At 48.5% G+C, this 16153-nt stretch overlaps 1 protein-coding gene across 2 annotated transcripts; it reads left to right on the forward strand.

Moving 5' to 3' along the window:
• The first annotated feature begins 2564 nt into the window (after positions 1–2564).
• On the forward strand, positions 2565–9945 carry CCDC97 (coiled-coil domain containing 97). Of its 2 annotated transcripts, none has more exons than XM_061597539.1 (5): positions 2565–2753; positions 3890–4840; positions 7229–7477; positions 8097–8226; positions 9251–9945. In XM_061597539.1, exons 1-5 carry the CDS (start codon positions 2711–2713, stop codon positions 9363–9365), a joined length of 1488 nt encoding a protein of 495 aa, XP_061453523.1. In that variant the 5' UTR covers positions 2565–2710; the 3' UTR covers positions 9366–9945. The 2 variants fall into 2 exon arrangements, with proteins under 2 accessions (XP_061453523.1, XP_061453524.1); XM_061597540.1 differs by lacking the exon at positions 2565–2753 and adding an exon at positions 2858–3064.
• Positions 9946–16153: the final 6208 nt, after the last annotated feature.

Below are 16153 nucleotides of genomic sequence, written 5' to 3' on the forward strand. Positions count from 1 at the left end.
AAATGATGAAACTGAAGTTATCATACTTTGGACATATCATGAGAAGACATGATAATAATAATAATAATATTTAATTTGTTTGTCGCCTATCTGGCAATTAGCCACTCTAGGTGACGTACATTAAAAAAGATAAAATACAATAATATCAGATGCAATCACATCAATAACAATAGATAGAAATACTGGACAGTCATCAATACATATAAAAGCAATTATATTAACAACACACGATAGATGACAGACTCATGACGATTTACCCATCCCAAGGACCTCGAAGGCTTGTTGGAATAGCCACGTCTTTAGGGCCTTGCGGAATACATCTAGGGAAGGGGCTTGTCGAAGATCACGAGAGGGAGTTCCAGAGAGTGGGGGCCACCACAGAAAAGGCTCTCTCCCTAGTACCCACCAACCTAGCTGTTTTGGTTGGCAGGATTGAGAGAAGGCCTTGTGTGGCTGATCTAGTTGGGCGGCATAATTGGTGGCGGTGGAGGCGCTCTTTCAGGTAAGCTGGGCCGAAACCGTACAGGGTTTTAAAGGTTAAAACCAACACCTTGAATCGGGCCCGGAAAACAACCGGCAGCCAGTGTAGATTCACTAGAAAAGACAATAATGCTGGGAAAAACAAGGGAGTAGAAAAAAAGGAAGGCCAAACAACAGATGGATTGATTCTATAAAGGAAGCCGCAGACCTGGACAAGATCCGAACAGGGACTGGAAAGTGGCGAATGTAACGCCAATCTTCAAAAAGGGATCCAGAGGGGATCCCGGAAATTACAGGCCAGTTAGCTTAACTTCTGTCCCTGGAAAACTGGTAGAAAGTATTATTAAAGCTAGATTAACTAAGCACATAGAAGAACAAGCCTTGATGAAGCAGAGCCAGCATGGCTTCTGCAAGGGAAAGTCCTGTCTCAGTAACCTATTAGAATTCTTTGAGAGTGTCAACAAGCATATAGATAGAGGTAATCCAGTGGACATAGTGTACTTAGATTTTCAAAAAGCGTTTGACAAGGTACCTCACCAAAGGCTTCTGAGGAAGCTTAGCAGTCATGGAATAAGAGGAGAGGTCCTCTTGTGGATAAGAAATTGGTTAAGAAGCAGAAAGCAGAGAGTAGGAATAAACGGACAGTTCTCCCAATGGAGGGCTATAGAAAGTGGAGTCCCTCAAGGATCGGTATTGGGACCTGTACTTTTCAACTTGTTCATTAATGACCTAGAATTAGGAGTGAGCAGTGAAGTGGCCAAGTTTGCTGATGACACTAAATTGTTCAGGGTTGTTAAAACAAAAAGGGATTGCAAAGAGCTCCAAAAAGACCTCTCCAAACTGAGTGAATGGGCAGAAAAATGGCAAATGCAATTCAATGTAAACAAGTGTAAAATTATGCATATTGGAGCAAAAAATCTTACTTTCACATATACGCTCATGGGGTCTGAACTGGCGGTGACCGACCAGGAGAGAGACCTCGGGGTTGTAGTGGACAGCACGATGAAAATGTCGACCCAGTGTGCGGCAGCAGTGAAAAAGGCAAATTCCATGCTAGCGATAATTAGGAAAGGTATTGAAAATAAAACAGCCGATATCATAATGCCGTTGTATAAATCTATGGTGCGGCCGCATTTGGAATACTGTGTACAGTTCTGGTCGCCTCATCTCAAAAAGGATATTATAGAGTTGGAACAGGTTCAGAAGAGGGCAACCAGAATGATCAAGGGGATGGAGCGACTCCCTTACGAGGAAAGGTTGCAGCATATGGGGCTTTTTAGTTTAGAGAAAAGGCGGGTCAGAGGAGACATGATAGAAGTGTATAAAATTATGCATGGCATTGAGAAAGTGGATAGAGAAAAGTTTTTCTCCCTCTCTCATAATACTAGAACTCGTGGACATTCAAAGAAGCTGAATGTTGGAAGATTCAGGACAGACAAAAGGAAGTACTTCTTTACTCAGCGCATAGTTAAACTATGGAATTTGCTCCCACAAGATGCAGTAATGGCCACCAGCTTGGACGGCTTTAAAAGAAGATTAGACAAATTCATGGAGGACAGGGCTATCAATGGCTACTAGCCGTGATGGCTGTGCTCTGCCACCCTAGTCAGAGGCAGCATGCTTCTGAAAATCAGTTGCCGGAAGCCTCAGGAGGGGAGAGTGTTCTTGCACTCTGGTCCTGCTTGCGGGCTTCCCCCAGGCGCCTGGTTGGCCACTGTGAGAACAGGATGCTGGACTAGATGGGCCACTGGCCTGATCCAGCAGGCTCTTCTTATGTTCTTAACAGATGCTATTGGAGCTCACTGATTCATAGGGTCGCCATGAATCGTAATCGACTTGAACACACACAAGATCTAAGAAAAGCAACACTTGCTCCTGCGGGGGGGGGGGGGAGGGGGGGCGACCCAGTCCTGCGCTACCCAGTCCTGCGCTACCCAGTCCTGCGCTACTTTTGCGACGATTCTTTTTCCCTTAAAAGGGACGAGCCTTCTTGCAAAGAAACTGCCTGCGCGCTGCCCCGCCCCTTTTCTCCGCGGCCTTCCTCGCCATCCTATCGGCCTTTGCATTCCCTGTTATGAAATTGGAATCTTCCCGGAACCAAAGTCTCTTGGTGCTCCGTTCTCCCACAGCGGAGGATCCTGTTCTCTGGCGCAGCGCAGGAAACGGAAGCTCCTGTTAGCTTGTTTGGGTAGGTTCACCTTTTCCCGCGAACGGAAATCGGTGGCGTGGCATGGAAACGGGAGGGAATGACCCTCTGGAGCCACTCTCTCCAGGTGAGTGTCCCATTCTGGCGCGTCATCTGTATTTAGGACGCGGGGGTGGTGGTGCTGGTGTTGCATTAAAATGGGTCCTCGTCCTTTGGAAACGGCCATTCCACCCTTCTTCTTGCTGGTACCCTTAATTACGTATCTTTAGTCCAAGGAGAGACGAATAATTCCTGTATTTCCATCTCCTGTTCTACCTTGGGAGAGAGTATGAGTCAAGCCAAACAACTGCCCCATTTAGCCGAGTATTATCTATGCTGAGTGCTAACGACTCCCCTGGGTTTCAGACAGGAATTCTTTCCCGGCCTTACGTGGAGATGGTGAGGATTAACCTGGGATACTCAGCTTGCAGAGCTGGGAGCCAATGTGATGTAGTGGTTAGAGACGATCAGGAAAACCCAGCTCCAAATCCATGCTCAGCCAGGGAAGTTGCTGGGTGTCCTTAATCAGGGGTGGGCTAGACCCCCAAGATCCACTAGACCCCCAAGATCCACCAATCAGAGCCAGGTGCCAAAGGCATAATAGGTGGAATTAAAGAACAGAGGGCCTCTGAGCACATTCTGAGACTAGTTGTGTTTATTACCGGAACTGAACTGAGCTCACAATCCTTTCACACAAAAACCCTCTCCTGGTCAGCTTTCTTCCTTTCAGTAGCCTAATTTTGGTGAAAGAAAGAAGTTGTTTTGTGGTTGTGCACATCCAGCAGATCAGAATGAGGTGAGAAAGGCTGACTGTCCCTGGATGCTATCAGCACCAATCCATTTCCCCAGAGGGATAACTGATTATTACTCAATCCAAAATTCCCATTTTTCACATGCTGTTCAGCAACTACTTGATCTACCAGTGCATCTGTTCTTTAGTTTTTGTCCCTTTGCTATTTACGTTAACTAGGGATGGAGCTGTTAGAAGGTGGAGACCAATAACATCTGGAGGGCCACAGGTTCCCCATCCCTGGCTTTAACTGTCCCTCTCCCCACTACAGTTTTGTAGGCTGTAATCTTGAACGTACTTACTAGGGAGTAAGCCCCATTGGTCATAGTGGCACTTGCTTCTCATTCAATTGGTTTGTAAGACACCATTAACCCCTCAGTGATGTATCGTAGCTATTACATTAACACTACTTAAGAGTTTCTCTATCTTTGCAGCTGTCAGCTCTTTAGGGAATGTAGAGCAAGGGAATCCAGACAATCCTTCCCGCACAGAGATGCTGGAGAGCGTTCTTCCAGACAAGATTGAGGCTGCAAAACCACTCCACTCTGCAGAAGAGATGGTGGAAATTCCTCCAAAGAATAGCAGGGCTCCCGATGTGCCTTTGCAGATGTCCCATGGGAGTGAATGGAAGACAGGTGCTTTGGGTGCATGTGGCTTTGGGGAAACCAACAGCTCCCCACTGCGCCATTTTCTCTGGGGAGAAGAGATGTCAGGGGTCCCTAACCCACACAGTTCCCCTTTGGGCAGGAACAGGGTGTCCATTACATCCTATCATCAGGAAAAGCGCTTCTGGAATTCTGGCTTCACTCTTTCTGCTGAGAGACATAGGTCCAGCAGTGCATCTCCTCACTCCTCCTGCTTGGATGAGTTCAAGACTGCAGCCCTGGCTGCAAATAACTTGAGCAAACCATCTCAGTGGGACAGTGGAGAATCAGAGATTATGGCTGCTGAAGAAACTGCTCTTAACGGGGAGGCCGCCTCTGACGCCAAACAGTTCTACTGGGATGGTGGAAAGCTAGAATCTTTTGGCTCCAAATTGGTGCCTGCTGGATCCTCTGAGGACGACGACCCTGCGGTCCTAGCCATGTTCCATACTGTGGCCAACAGCCGCTTAGCTGTACGGAGCCAACAAAAGGATGAGCCGGATTTCATGCCTGCACAGAAGTTGGCTATCTTACGGGATCTGTATCACACTAAGCCCCTGGTCTTCCTGGAGCGATTCCGAACAGTCCTCCGAGAAGAACATTTGCCTTGCTTTCACCATCTCTCTGGTAGTTATGAGGCAGACTTCTACTGCACCGAAGTGCGCAGGGCTGGCCTGGGCAAAACCCGCCACACCCGGGTGCGGAACAAGCGCTATGCAGCTCTGCAGCAGCTCATCAGAGGTACCGGACCTTAATTCCTGGTTCCATGTTCTGCTTTGGAAGGGATTAAAAGTCTGTTGGGTAGCATGAGGAGGAGGAGGGAGATGGAACCAGGATGCCTGGGCTCCATCCCTGGTCTTGCCGCTGGTCTGTGGGGCTCTCTCTCTTTCCCTCTCCCTGTTTCCTCTTTGGTTCCTGTTCTGTTGCCTCCCTTCTGGTGAGGGCGACCAAATCTTCAGCCATTTGACCTGCAGAAGTTAGTAGGTGCTGATGCTTCTTTCCATTTGGAGCCGGAGTTGCAGCCTTGTACTAGAATAGCATGGAAGGACTGTAGCTCAGTGGTGGAGCATCTGCCTTGAACGCAGCAGGTCCTGGGTTCGTGCCTGAGCATCTCCAGGTAGGGCTGGGACAGAATTCCTGACTGTAAGCCTGGAGACACTTGCTGCCAGTCAGTGTAGACAGTGCTGTGCTAGCTGGATCAATGAGTATAAGGCTGTTTCCTATGTTTCTTTTGAAAATAAGAAACAGTTTCTAGCCTGTAATTTTTTTTTTTAGCCTGATAAGGGCTGGCTGTGAAGGAGGTGAAGCCTCCTTCTCTGTGGCCAACTTGGCAAGACAGGCTACTGGCCTCTTAGAAGGCATTGCGTTTTTAATAACCTGCTATCGAGTGGACTGGTGGAGGAGCGCTAGAGTGGGCAGCTAACACAGAAACCAAGTGAGCTGTCAGAGGATGGGCAGAGCGATCTGTGTGTCCTCTGTCAGCCCTCTTGCTCTCCCACATGGAATTCTTGAATGCATATGGGCTACCAGGACAGTGCTTAAGCGCAAGTCCGTAGTGTAACACAGCAACTGACAACACACTTCTTTGCTTTTTTACTCCAGTCCCACTGTATTCAGTGGGGCTTATTCCCCAGTAAGCGAGTGTAGGATTGCGGTGTTGAGAGACTGAGCAACAGATGAGGAAGTCCTCGGTTTGAATCGCATCTCTGCCATGAACGCCCTAGATGGCCTTTTGCACGCTACACATTCTCATTCTCTCTCTCTCAGCGGATCCTCCCCTCTGCAGCAGGGGGACCACAATACTGACCTACCTCACAGGGTTGTTTTAAGGATTACAGCAAGATGGTGTCTGTGAAGCACTTTGAATAGTCTAAACATATTAAAGAAGTACTGTATAAAGATGAAATAATCATGCCGCTGTTATGCTGTGAGAAAAGCTTCACATCTAACAACAGCTCGATCTGCAGAAACCAGCTGGTGAAGCAGCTTTTATGGCATGGAGACAAGCACAGTCACCTGGCTAAAGCCTACTGATTCAGGCTCCTGAGGCTGTGTTTTTTTTTGCTTGCCATCTATCTTTTACTGGATTTGCACCTGATTCATGCCTAATGTCAGTGAGTCAGTTTTCTGTTAAAGGCACAGAGGCAGGGCTCGTAAAAAAGATGGCAACAGTATGTCCGATTCTCTAAGAAAGGGACCTTCCATATAAAATCAAAAACTAAAAAGAATATATTGTGTGTTCAGTTTCATGTATATTGTTAACATAAAATCAGTAAGAATACATCAGGCTGGCGCCCCAGGTCAGCCAGCAACTCGCCTTCTTTCTCTGTCGGTACTGTTACAGCATCCACTTGGCTTGACTTGGCACCTTGGGCTGATCTCCTCCACCGGTGCTGGCTGGCCATGGAGTGATCCAGACTTGGAGGAGGCAGGCTGGCTGCCACAGAGCTGAGGAAAAGCTAAGCAGGATCCTTGTTAGTCAAGAACATGAGAGATGCTGAGGCAGGAGCTCCGGAAGGGGAGAGACTTGGAGGAGCTGCCGCTTTCCTGAGACCCCTTGCTCCAGGCCCGGCAGCCCAGAATCCAGGACAGGCCTTCATGAAGCTGGGACATGTTGCCCTGAGCTGAGGAGGAGACGCCCTCCCCATACTCTAGGGCAAGGATGTGGCCCTCCAGATGTCCTTGGACTCCCAGCTCCCATCATCCTCAGCCAGCTTGGCCAGTGGACAGGAATGATGGGAGTTGGCCCTCCAGATTTTGTTGAATGGCCACTCGCACCATCCCTGGCCAAGCTGGCTGAGGATGATGGGAGTTGGAGTCCAACAACACCTGGAAGGCCCCAGATTCCACCTCCCTGCTCTTAGGTTTTGCAGGACTAAAATACTGGAAGGGTGGGGGCGAGGCAGGGGGAGATGGGCCCTCGATGACCCTTGTTTGAGGGTGAACCTCACCTCCTGGATAAACAGAAACTCGGCAAGCAAGCTCTTTCTGGCCTCTCTGCATGCTTTCTGGAAATGGTGGCTGGGGGACTGCAGAGCCACTCTCCTCCAAGGAAGCTGCAGCCGCCTTGTTCCCCAGAGCTCGTGGCTGTAGGCCCTCGTGGTAGCCGTTTCTCTCTGCTGCCTGCAGGTGGGGAATACTTCAGCGATGAGCAGATGCGTTGCCGGGACCCGCTCCTTTACGAACAGTACATCGGGCAATACCTGAGCGACGAGGAGTTGCAGGCACTGGGCAGCTGCCAGCTGGAGGCCTCCTGCTCTCTCTCGGGCGTCCTGCTGGACTCCTACCAGGAACAGGTCATCCAGCGGCGGCTGCAGGTCCAGCAGGAGCAGGAGGAAGCTTGTGAGGAGGAGGAGGAGGAAGACGGCGACGATGAAGGTTGGTCGCGAGGGGGAGGGGCATCTAGGGCCGCCTTCTCTCATGGGTGGGGCCAGAGGCAAAAGTGGGCGGAGCAAGAGGTAGGCCCATCACCTTGGGAGTAGTCAGAGGTGGCTCGAATGGAGAGTCTAGAAGAGGAGAGAAAGGACTGGGAAAGGGCCATAGTTCAGTGGTAGAACATGATCCTGTGAAATCCTGGAGAGCCGCTGCTGGTCAGCGTAGGCAGCATTGAACTCCATGATGCAATGGTTTGATTCAGTATAGAGCAGCTTCTTATTGGGGACCGGTTCTGGGTGGAGAGTAGGACTGAGCGAGGGGAAAGGCAGGCAAAGTGAACTATCAGACTGGGACTTGCGAGGCTCACTGGTTTAAATCCGTGCTCGGCCATGAAGCTCATTGGGTGTCCTTGGGCCAGTCACGATCTCCAATTGCCCTGCCTCGCAGGGTTGTTGTGAGTGTAAAAGCAAGGGGACGCCGTGTACACCACCCTGAGCTCTATTGAAGAAAGGGTAGGAGAAGAATGTAATAATTGGGAACAAGTAGGGGGTGAAGGGCGGCAGCTTATCTCCAGCTCTGGAAGGGTCACTGAGCGCCATCCTGCATGCCCTTCCCTTGCTAGGGAAGGCCTCTGACCCGGACATGGACGAGTGGGTCCCTGACCAAGAGGAGAAGGCGTTTCTGCGGGAGGAGTTCACCAGCCGCATGTACCAGCGCTTCCTTGACGGCAAAGATGGGGACTTCAACTATAGGTGAGGTGGGGATTTGTGAGGAGTTGGGGCAAGGCGTTTGGGGGCCTGTGTCTCTTCTGTCTGCAGCTCAGATGTTTTTGTATGTCAGGCTGATAGCGAATGAACTCCCCTAAAAAACATTTCAACAACCAGGTGATGTGGAGGGTCTGTCTCCAGCAGCCTTCTCTAACCTGTCTGGTGTCCTCCAGATGTTTGGACTTCAGTTCCTATCATTTTATGGAATAATAATTGTACCATTGTAGAAATGGCTTTAGTGCTTTTACCTGAGTATTTGTATTTTTCTTTCTTTCTTTATTGTACACTGCTTTTGTAACTTTGGGTTGTGAAGCAGTTTATAAATCTGCAAATAAATAAATAAGTACAACCCCCATTGCCCAGCACAGTGTGCAACCCTTCCCTTTCCCCAAGTTTTCTGCATACTGCATTGCACAGCATTCAGAGGTGAGAAGAGTCACTCGCTTCCATGCTGGGTGGGGCAGACAGACCCTGTCCCTCTTCCATTACTCTCAGACAGCACTCTCCAGTCCTCCGCCCTCTGGATGCTTTAGACTCCGAACTCCCATCAGCCATGGCCAGCCTAGCCAGTGATTAGCACGAATGTCATAGTCCAAAGCATATGACGAGCACCAGAAAGGGGAAGGCTGCTCTAGAACATGCAGAAAACGTGGGGCAAGGAAAGGGGTTCTTCTGTTTCATCTTGCTAAACTTTGGACGTTCCTGCCATGCTAGGCTTTGGAGACCTTCGGGGAACGGTGAGGACCTCTTGTTGCTTCTGAAAAACTGACCCTTCCCCTCTCCCTTATCTTCTTTGCAAATGTCAAAGGGCTTTTTTTGGGTGGGTGTTGCTCAGTCGAAATGATGGTGATAGAACCCTCAGATCATGGTTGGCCCCTCACCCACCTACAGGAGCACAGTGGCCTCTTGGTGCCAGCTCTGCAGACCTGAAGCCCGCTTATATTTTGTAAGTGGAAGCACTCCCTTGGAGTCACCCCTCCCTCCAGTCATGTGTCTCCCCTTCCTCCAGCGAGGTAGACGAGAATCCCGACTTTGACAACCTGGACATCGTGTCGCGGGATGAGGAGGAGCGCTACTTCGATGGGGAGGAGCCAGAAGATGCCGACGCTATGGAAGCAGAGTAGATGACTCTGTGATCCTGGCCCTGAGGTGGAGGGCGCCAGGACGCCACAGTGAGGAGGCACACGTTGGACTGCCTGCCAAGTTGGGTGGCACTGCCTGATGGGGATCAGAAGAACCGCTTTGGATTGGAGCATGGGGTGAGTGTGTTTGAGATCTGTGGTGATGGATGGTCTGACGTCTGCAGCATCTTCTGTATCCCCTGCAAGATAACTCCTGTGTCCCCGCTTCCCAGTTTCTAAACAGGAAGAGGACCATGAAAAAGGGAAGGTCGCTCACTGGACTGGCCATCTGCAGTCTGGATCTGAAGCCCCAGGGCAGACCTTGGCTTCTCGTCTGTAGCGACTCCTGGACATTCCTGTCATAAAGATATCATTTGGTCTGTTCCCCAAACCTGCAGTTTCCCCTTGGCCTGTATTGTAAGAATTGAGTCTTCTGTGTTGGAGATGAAGCTAGCCTTACGTTACCCACCTGGTCCAGGAAGGGACGTTGCTCATGGGAGAGTTGATTTTTCCAGCATTTGACGATGCCCAGTGTTTTTTTCCCCAGCATTTGATGGCTGAAAATAAATAATCTTTTGAGTGATGGTTGGCATTGTTCAGCAGTTTGTTCAAAGCAAGAAGGAGCTTCACCTCATCTGGTGACTGTCTTGTGTTTCTTTAATGGACTTGCCCACCATTCCTAATGGATCAAAGCAATTTTATGTTATGCAGTATCAAAAGATGCAGTTCCCTGCTCCTAAGCCAGGGATGGGAGACCTATGGCCCTCCAGATGTTGCTGACTACATCATCCCTGCTGGTTTTCTGATCCAGTTGGCCCTTTTTAGGTTCTTTTTCCATGCTGGCTGGGGCTGGGGGGAGTAGGAGGCCAGCAACATCTGGAAGGCCACAGGTTCCTATCTCTGCCCTAATGGGTTGACAGTTTAGAATGGGGGGGGGAACAAAGAGCAAGTGCCTTTGGGGGTTCATTTTTCTTCTTCTTCTGGTTCTCAAAGTCTTGCCTCATTATTAGACAAGTGTTGCTCAAATATCATCTTTCAAAGTTAAGTTTTCTATGCAACCCAGTCAGGTGATCTGCATCGTTCTTCTCCCTTGTTCTTGCCCTTGTTGCCTTTGACAGCATCTGAAACGTCCTTCATCAGTTTACCTCCTTAACAAGAGAAGCTCTGACTGCTAGGCTGCTGTCAAAAGCAGAGGAGACAGGCTGGTTTTTAAAAGTTGGTCATCCTGGTTTGATTGCAAAGGCTTGGAGACTTAAAAGGCGCCTAGCTTTTATCTTCTGCTCCAGGGTGGAAATAAGACCGTGTGTGTTAGGAGAGGGTAGACTTGAGGCTAGGATAGAACTCCCACATTGCATTCCTTACTCTGGGCATGAAAGTAACACCTTGTGAGCATAATGCAATAAGACCTTAACCATGTGTCTCAAACAGCTGTTTCCAAGCCCTTTACATAATCCATTATTTTATTATATTATATTATATTAATAAATATATCCCCCCTTCCTCTCAGAAGGAGCCCCGGGAGGCAAACAAAAGCACTAAAAGCACTTTAAAACGTCCTAAAACATATTAAAACAAAACATCTTACAAACATATTTAAAAACCAACTTTAAAAACCTCTTTAAAAGCACAGGCACAAACTGGGATATCTGCAAGGAACCTTCTAGGTGCTGTTCTGAGGTGCGTTTTCAGAGCACGAGGGCTGCTGGTGAAGCACCTTGGAGACCTCCTTGAAAGTTCACACTAAAACTCGGAGCAGACTGCACTACGCTGCTGACATGGAGCCACCGGCCCCCGCTGCTGTAGGGCTTCTCCTTGCCCCACGGACGCTGAGAACACATCCTAGGATGAACTCAGCACTCCCCATTAACAGCAAATCACAGCATCTCAACCTTGACCAGCTGTGGCCAGCAGGGGGCAGCAACTCCTAAGTAAACCAGGGCCAGGATTCATTTGTTCTACAGTATTCCTGGCGGGGTGTGTGTGTCTAGTTCTGAGTGAAGGAAACTGTTTGGAAGATCCATCCTTCTACACCACTCTGTGCCAACTTCCTGGCCACATCTCAATTCCTTTATAGTTAGGATTTCTTCCTTTCTTCCTTGAGTTATTGTAAGAATTTCAATACAGCCCTTCCGCTGTGTTTCCAGGACAGCTTGCAAAAACAGAGTATAAAAGAGGATATTTGGGCAGTTTCAGACAGAACTTGAAAAGCCTGAATCTCAAAAGGTCTCTGTGCAATATTGAAAAGAAAATCATATAGGCCCCAGGCCTACCTTCCAGGGAAGGCAGGGCGAATTCCATAAACCAGGGCCTCGCCCCTGAGAAGGCCATTTACCTAGTCACCCCTTACCTCACCTCAAGCAGGAGTGCATCCAGAGCAGAGCCTCTAACGATGGCGCAGGAAGCTGGATAGAAGAGCATCCCCTCCTCCACCCCTCCCTGCTGCTGTGGAATCCTACCTGCATGACTACCTGACGCCATCCTGTTAGGGCAAGCGTGAGAAACTCTTTTTGGCCAAATCTTTATCTCCCCTCCACCCTGCTGGGAACTGGCTGGTGCACCCAAACCCTACAGAAAGCAGGACTGAACTGCTCGTACACGTCTGGCCGCTGTCGTGATGATGTCAGGTGATTGACATGTGGATTGTCCTGCCTGCCTGTCAAAGCTGGCCCACAGAGATGCGAGAGTGACCAAGCATGCGTGGGGAGTTTAATTTTGCTTTCTTGCAGGTGGGCCAGCGAGTTCCCTGTGGAGAATTTGCTTGCAGACCTGAACCAAGCAGAACTGAACTACCTACCCTCCAGCTGATGCATGGGGAGTTCAGTCCTGCTTTTGCAGGGATCGGTTCTGGGGATCAGCTGCATGTCTACCTGCCCCCCACCTAACATCACATATGGTGTGGGCTAGGTGACTGTGGCTTGGGGAAAATGGCCTCTTGGGTCAAATGCAGAGGCCTGTCAGGCAAAATTTGGCCCGCAGACCAGAGGTCCCCCACCTGTGTTAGATTTTGGTTGCTTAAGAACCGAAGAAGAGCCCTCCTAGTTCAGACCTCACGGTGCCCAACCACATGCCTATGGGAAATCCCAAGCAGCACGTGAGTGCAACAGCAGGACAGCACCACCTGTGCTTCCCAGCAGCTGGTATTCAGAGGACACTCACAAGACAAGGAACTCCTCTGTACATTGGAGAACATTCTGTTCTGAGGTCCATTTTCAGAGGAATGTGCCCAGTACATTTACCTGAACATTTCTTGGCTTGCCTAAATGCAGCTCACTTCCTGGGACCAGATTCTGTGCTCTCCTCCTGTAGCTTGTACAAACTCATTGTTTCCTGACATATTCTGATACCTACGTCACTTGCTTGCAATTGCTTCAGGGTCTGCTCGTAAATCACCAAAGTCATGTGCTCCAGCTGCGGAAGGCTGGACAGCGTTGTCCTGACAGCTGTGGGTTTTCTTTAAAAAAAAAAAAAACCTCTGGGGCTTTCAGCAAGGGTGTAAGACTTTACCACCACTCAGCATACGGTCTCTTTTGTATGAAAAGATCACTGCCCTGGTTGATCTCAAAGATTGTGGGGGCACATTTCTTCCAAACGACTGAAGAGGAAAGGCCAAGAATCCACTGCGTGTTATCGCTAGTTGTTGGTGAATCTTTGGGAACAATCCTCCTGTGGCCATAAGAGGGTGTGGCGGCCACTAGCATAGGCTGAGCAGCTGTGATGTCATGTCATGTTTACGAATGTGCTGGCTGCTGAAATGAAAGGTGTGCGATATAGAATATTGACAAACAGTGTCAAGGGGGCCAGAGAGCCAGGATGGGGCTGCACTTCAAACGCTGACTTGGCTATAGGTTTCCAGGTTCTGTGTAAACCAGGGGTGAGGAACCTTTGGCCCTCCAGATGCTGCTAGACTACAATTCACATCAGTCCTAGTGAGCACGGTCAATGGGGAGGGTTGATAGGAGTTGTAGTTCAGCAACCTCTGGAGGGCCAAAGGTTCCCCATCCTGGTGTAAATTACCCCCCCCCCCAATATCTCAGTAAAATACTCCTTCAGCTGCTGTTGATGCCAGTCCCTGCAGCAGGTATGGGGGACCTTTGGCCCCCTCCAGATGTTGCTGAACTACAACTCCCATCATACCTTGCCATTTGCAATGCTTGCTGGGGCTGATGGGAGTTGTGGTTCAGCTACATTGGGAGAGACAAAACTTCCCCACACCTGCCCTGCAGAGTTTTCCTGCAGCATGAACATGGGTGCAGGAAATGTGCCTGGGATTTTCTGGGAGGAGAGAGAGAGAGGCAGACTGGAATGGTGAGGGGGGTGTTGGGGTCCAGATGTAAGAGGTTGTTTGAATCAGAGCTTGGAAAAGTTACTTTTTTGAACTACAACTCCCATCAGCCCAATTCAATGGCCATGCTGTAGTTCAAAAAAGTAACTTTCCCAAGCTCTGGTTTGAATGGCATGTGTTTTAGCAGTCAGGGGCTCCCACTCCATTTTAATATCCTCATTTGGCCTTCTAGCTTACCACCACCACCCTTCTAAAGAGTTGACTTTATGTTTTTTTTCCCCTGTGCCAAACAACCCACAAATGCCTGACTCACCTCCACCTCCAGCATGGGGATTTCCATCGAAATTCTGGCTATGTTTCCCCCGTTGGCAGGAGCTGTGAGGCTCTTTTTTCCTTTCTTTTGAAAGTGCTCAAGGCCTCTTGCCACTGATGCTCCTGCCCACTCTAGCATGGTGAGTTAACAGCTTAGCAGGATCGCCTGAGCTTGGGGCATTATATTTTGCACAGATAGAGTGCAGTTTACAGAGTTGCCATTAGGTGGCTCCCTTCTGCTATCCAAGCCCCTATATAGAGGGGGGTGGGGGGGATTCCTGTGCCTTTCCAGTGCCACTTCAAAATGGGGACGGAGGACCTGAATGCTCAAACCCTCGCTCGTGTAAGAGAACTTCCCTGCATGTGGAAAGCTAGTGCCTTAGGCTGAAACTCATCTGCCTGATGTCCTAGGTTTCCACATGCAGGGAGCCTGGGTTTAAATTTGATTGGTTAACATGAGGGATGTCCCTCCTGCATCGAAAGTGATACTGCCCTCCAAAGGCCTTTATGGCCTTCCAAGGGCTGTTTTTGTGAGCTGTTGTAACATAATGGTGGAGCAACTGAGAGAGGTGACTTAGCAAATCCCAAATTCAAATCTCACTTCTGCTATTAACTCACCAAAGATAAACATAAACAGATATACATAAAAAAGCAGGTTGCTGCATTCTGCAAGCACACTTACTATGTTGTTGATAGACATACTTATTCCTTGTCAGGATCCACTCAACAGAAATCGCTTCTGTGGGTTTTGCAGCCGAACGAACTGTGCAGAGCTCTGCTTGGCTGGTGGCTGTGGCATTACCATGCCTCCTCCACTGGCACCATCTTTACAACATCTTAAACAACCAACTTTCCCCCAAAATAAATGATGTTTGAATGTCCCCTAAGTGGCCTTAGGCAAACGGCAAACTCTCGGCCTTGGCCTTCCTTCCATGCAAAAGAGGGTTATTGAGATAATATATGTAAAACACCCCCAAAGTGCTGTATAAATGCTATTTGGTATACTTCATATAATATAATATAATATAATATAATATAATATAATATAATATAATATAATATAATATTTTACTTCTTAAATATTTAACCCTAAATATACCTGTTGGTGACAGTTAGGTAAGCTGATGGGAGAGGTAACATTTGTGGAGTTCTAGCCGTTTGCTTTAATGAGAAACTGCTCACCTTCAATCCACATAACAGGCCAGAAATCTACATAAATAATTCCCCTCCTCTACCTTGTTTCCGAAGAAATTGCATGGGGTGACAAGGAGTGAATGCCATCAGCATAAGCTCCCTTCGCTAAGCACAAAATGGTGCACTCTCATCCATGAGTACCCTGTGGTTTGACTAAAAGAGACCTACACATCCTCACCTAAAGATAGACAGCTCTTGCGAGGGTATGTGTGTGCGATCCTTTTGCTGAAAACTCTGGTCCAGGATTGTTCCTTCACCTACATCATGAATAGTAAGGGAGATTAATTATTTTTTGGTATAAATGAGTCTTCTTTGCAACACACGTCAGTTTGTATCCACTTCCCTTCTAAGAAACTGTCTCTGTGTAATATGTACATATATACACACACTTTCTTTTTTTTCTTTTTTCTTTTGGTCTGTTTAATTTCCAAAACAAGAATGCCCATAGCTCATTTGCTGTGGTGCTACTGAAAACTTGCAAGAGGGAGAGAGAACCTTGCCAACCTGCCTCTGGGCCATGAAACCTTTTGCGAAAGGAAGCGCTTAGGCATTTAATTCTGTTCTTCATGCCAGCAGCCCAGGGGTGTGGCATTTCTCAATAAGTGTCAGCTCTGCATCTTCAAAAGCTGGATTCTGCAAGATTTATAAATTTGGCAAATTAGCAGTCAAGTGGCTTAATTTGCATACCTTGAATGTGTTGCTTGCTGCAGGGGAGGGACCAAGAGCTATGGAGAGAATTGCATTGATTGGTGGGAGGTGGCTGAGGCCAGAGGTGCTGGGTAGTTGCCAACTAAATTTTATTCCGTATAGACCTATTGGAATTAATGGCCCTAGGTTCGTTGTGGTCATTAATTTCAATGGGACTACTTGAAGTAAGACTAGCATTGGATACAACCTGCCCCTTTTAGTACCCCAATCCACAGATCCTTGTACGTGACTACATGCAATTTCCACATACCTTCCTGTACTCTGGAGAGTTAATCCTGGGCTGGGAGCAATTTTT

Source organism: Rhineura floridana, chromosome 15, assembly GCF_030035675.1.
Source record: "Rhineura floridana isolate rRhiFlo1 chromosome 15, rRhiFlo1.hap2, whole genome shotgun sequence".
Classification (NCBI taxonomy): Eukaryota; Metazoa; Chordata; class Lepidosauria; order Squamata; family Rhineuridae; genus Rhineura; species Rhineura floridana.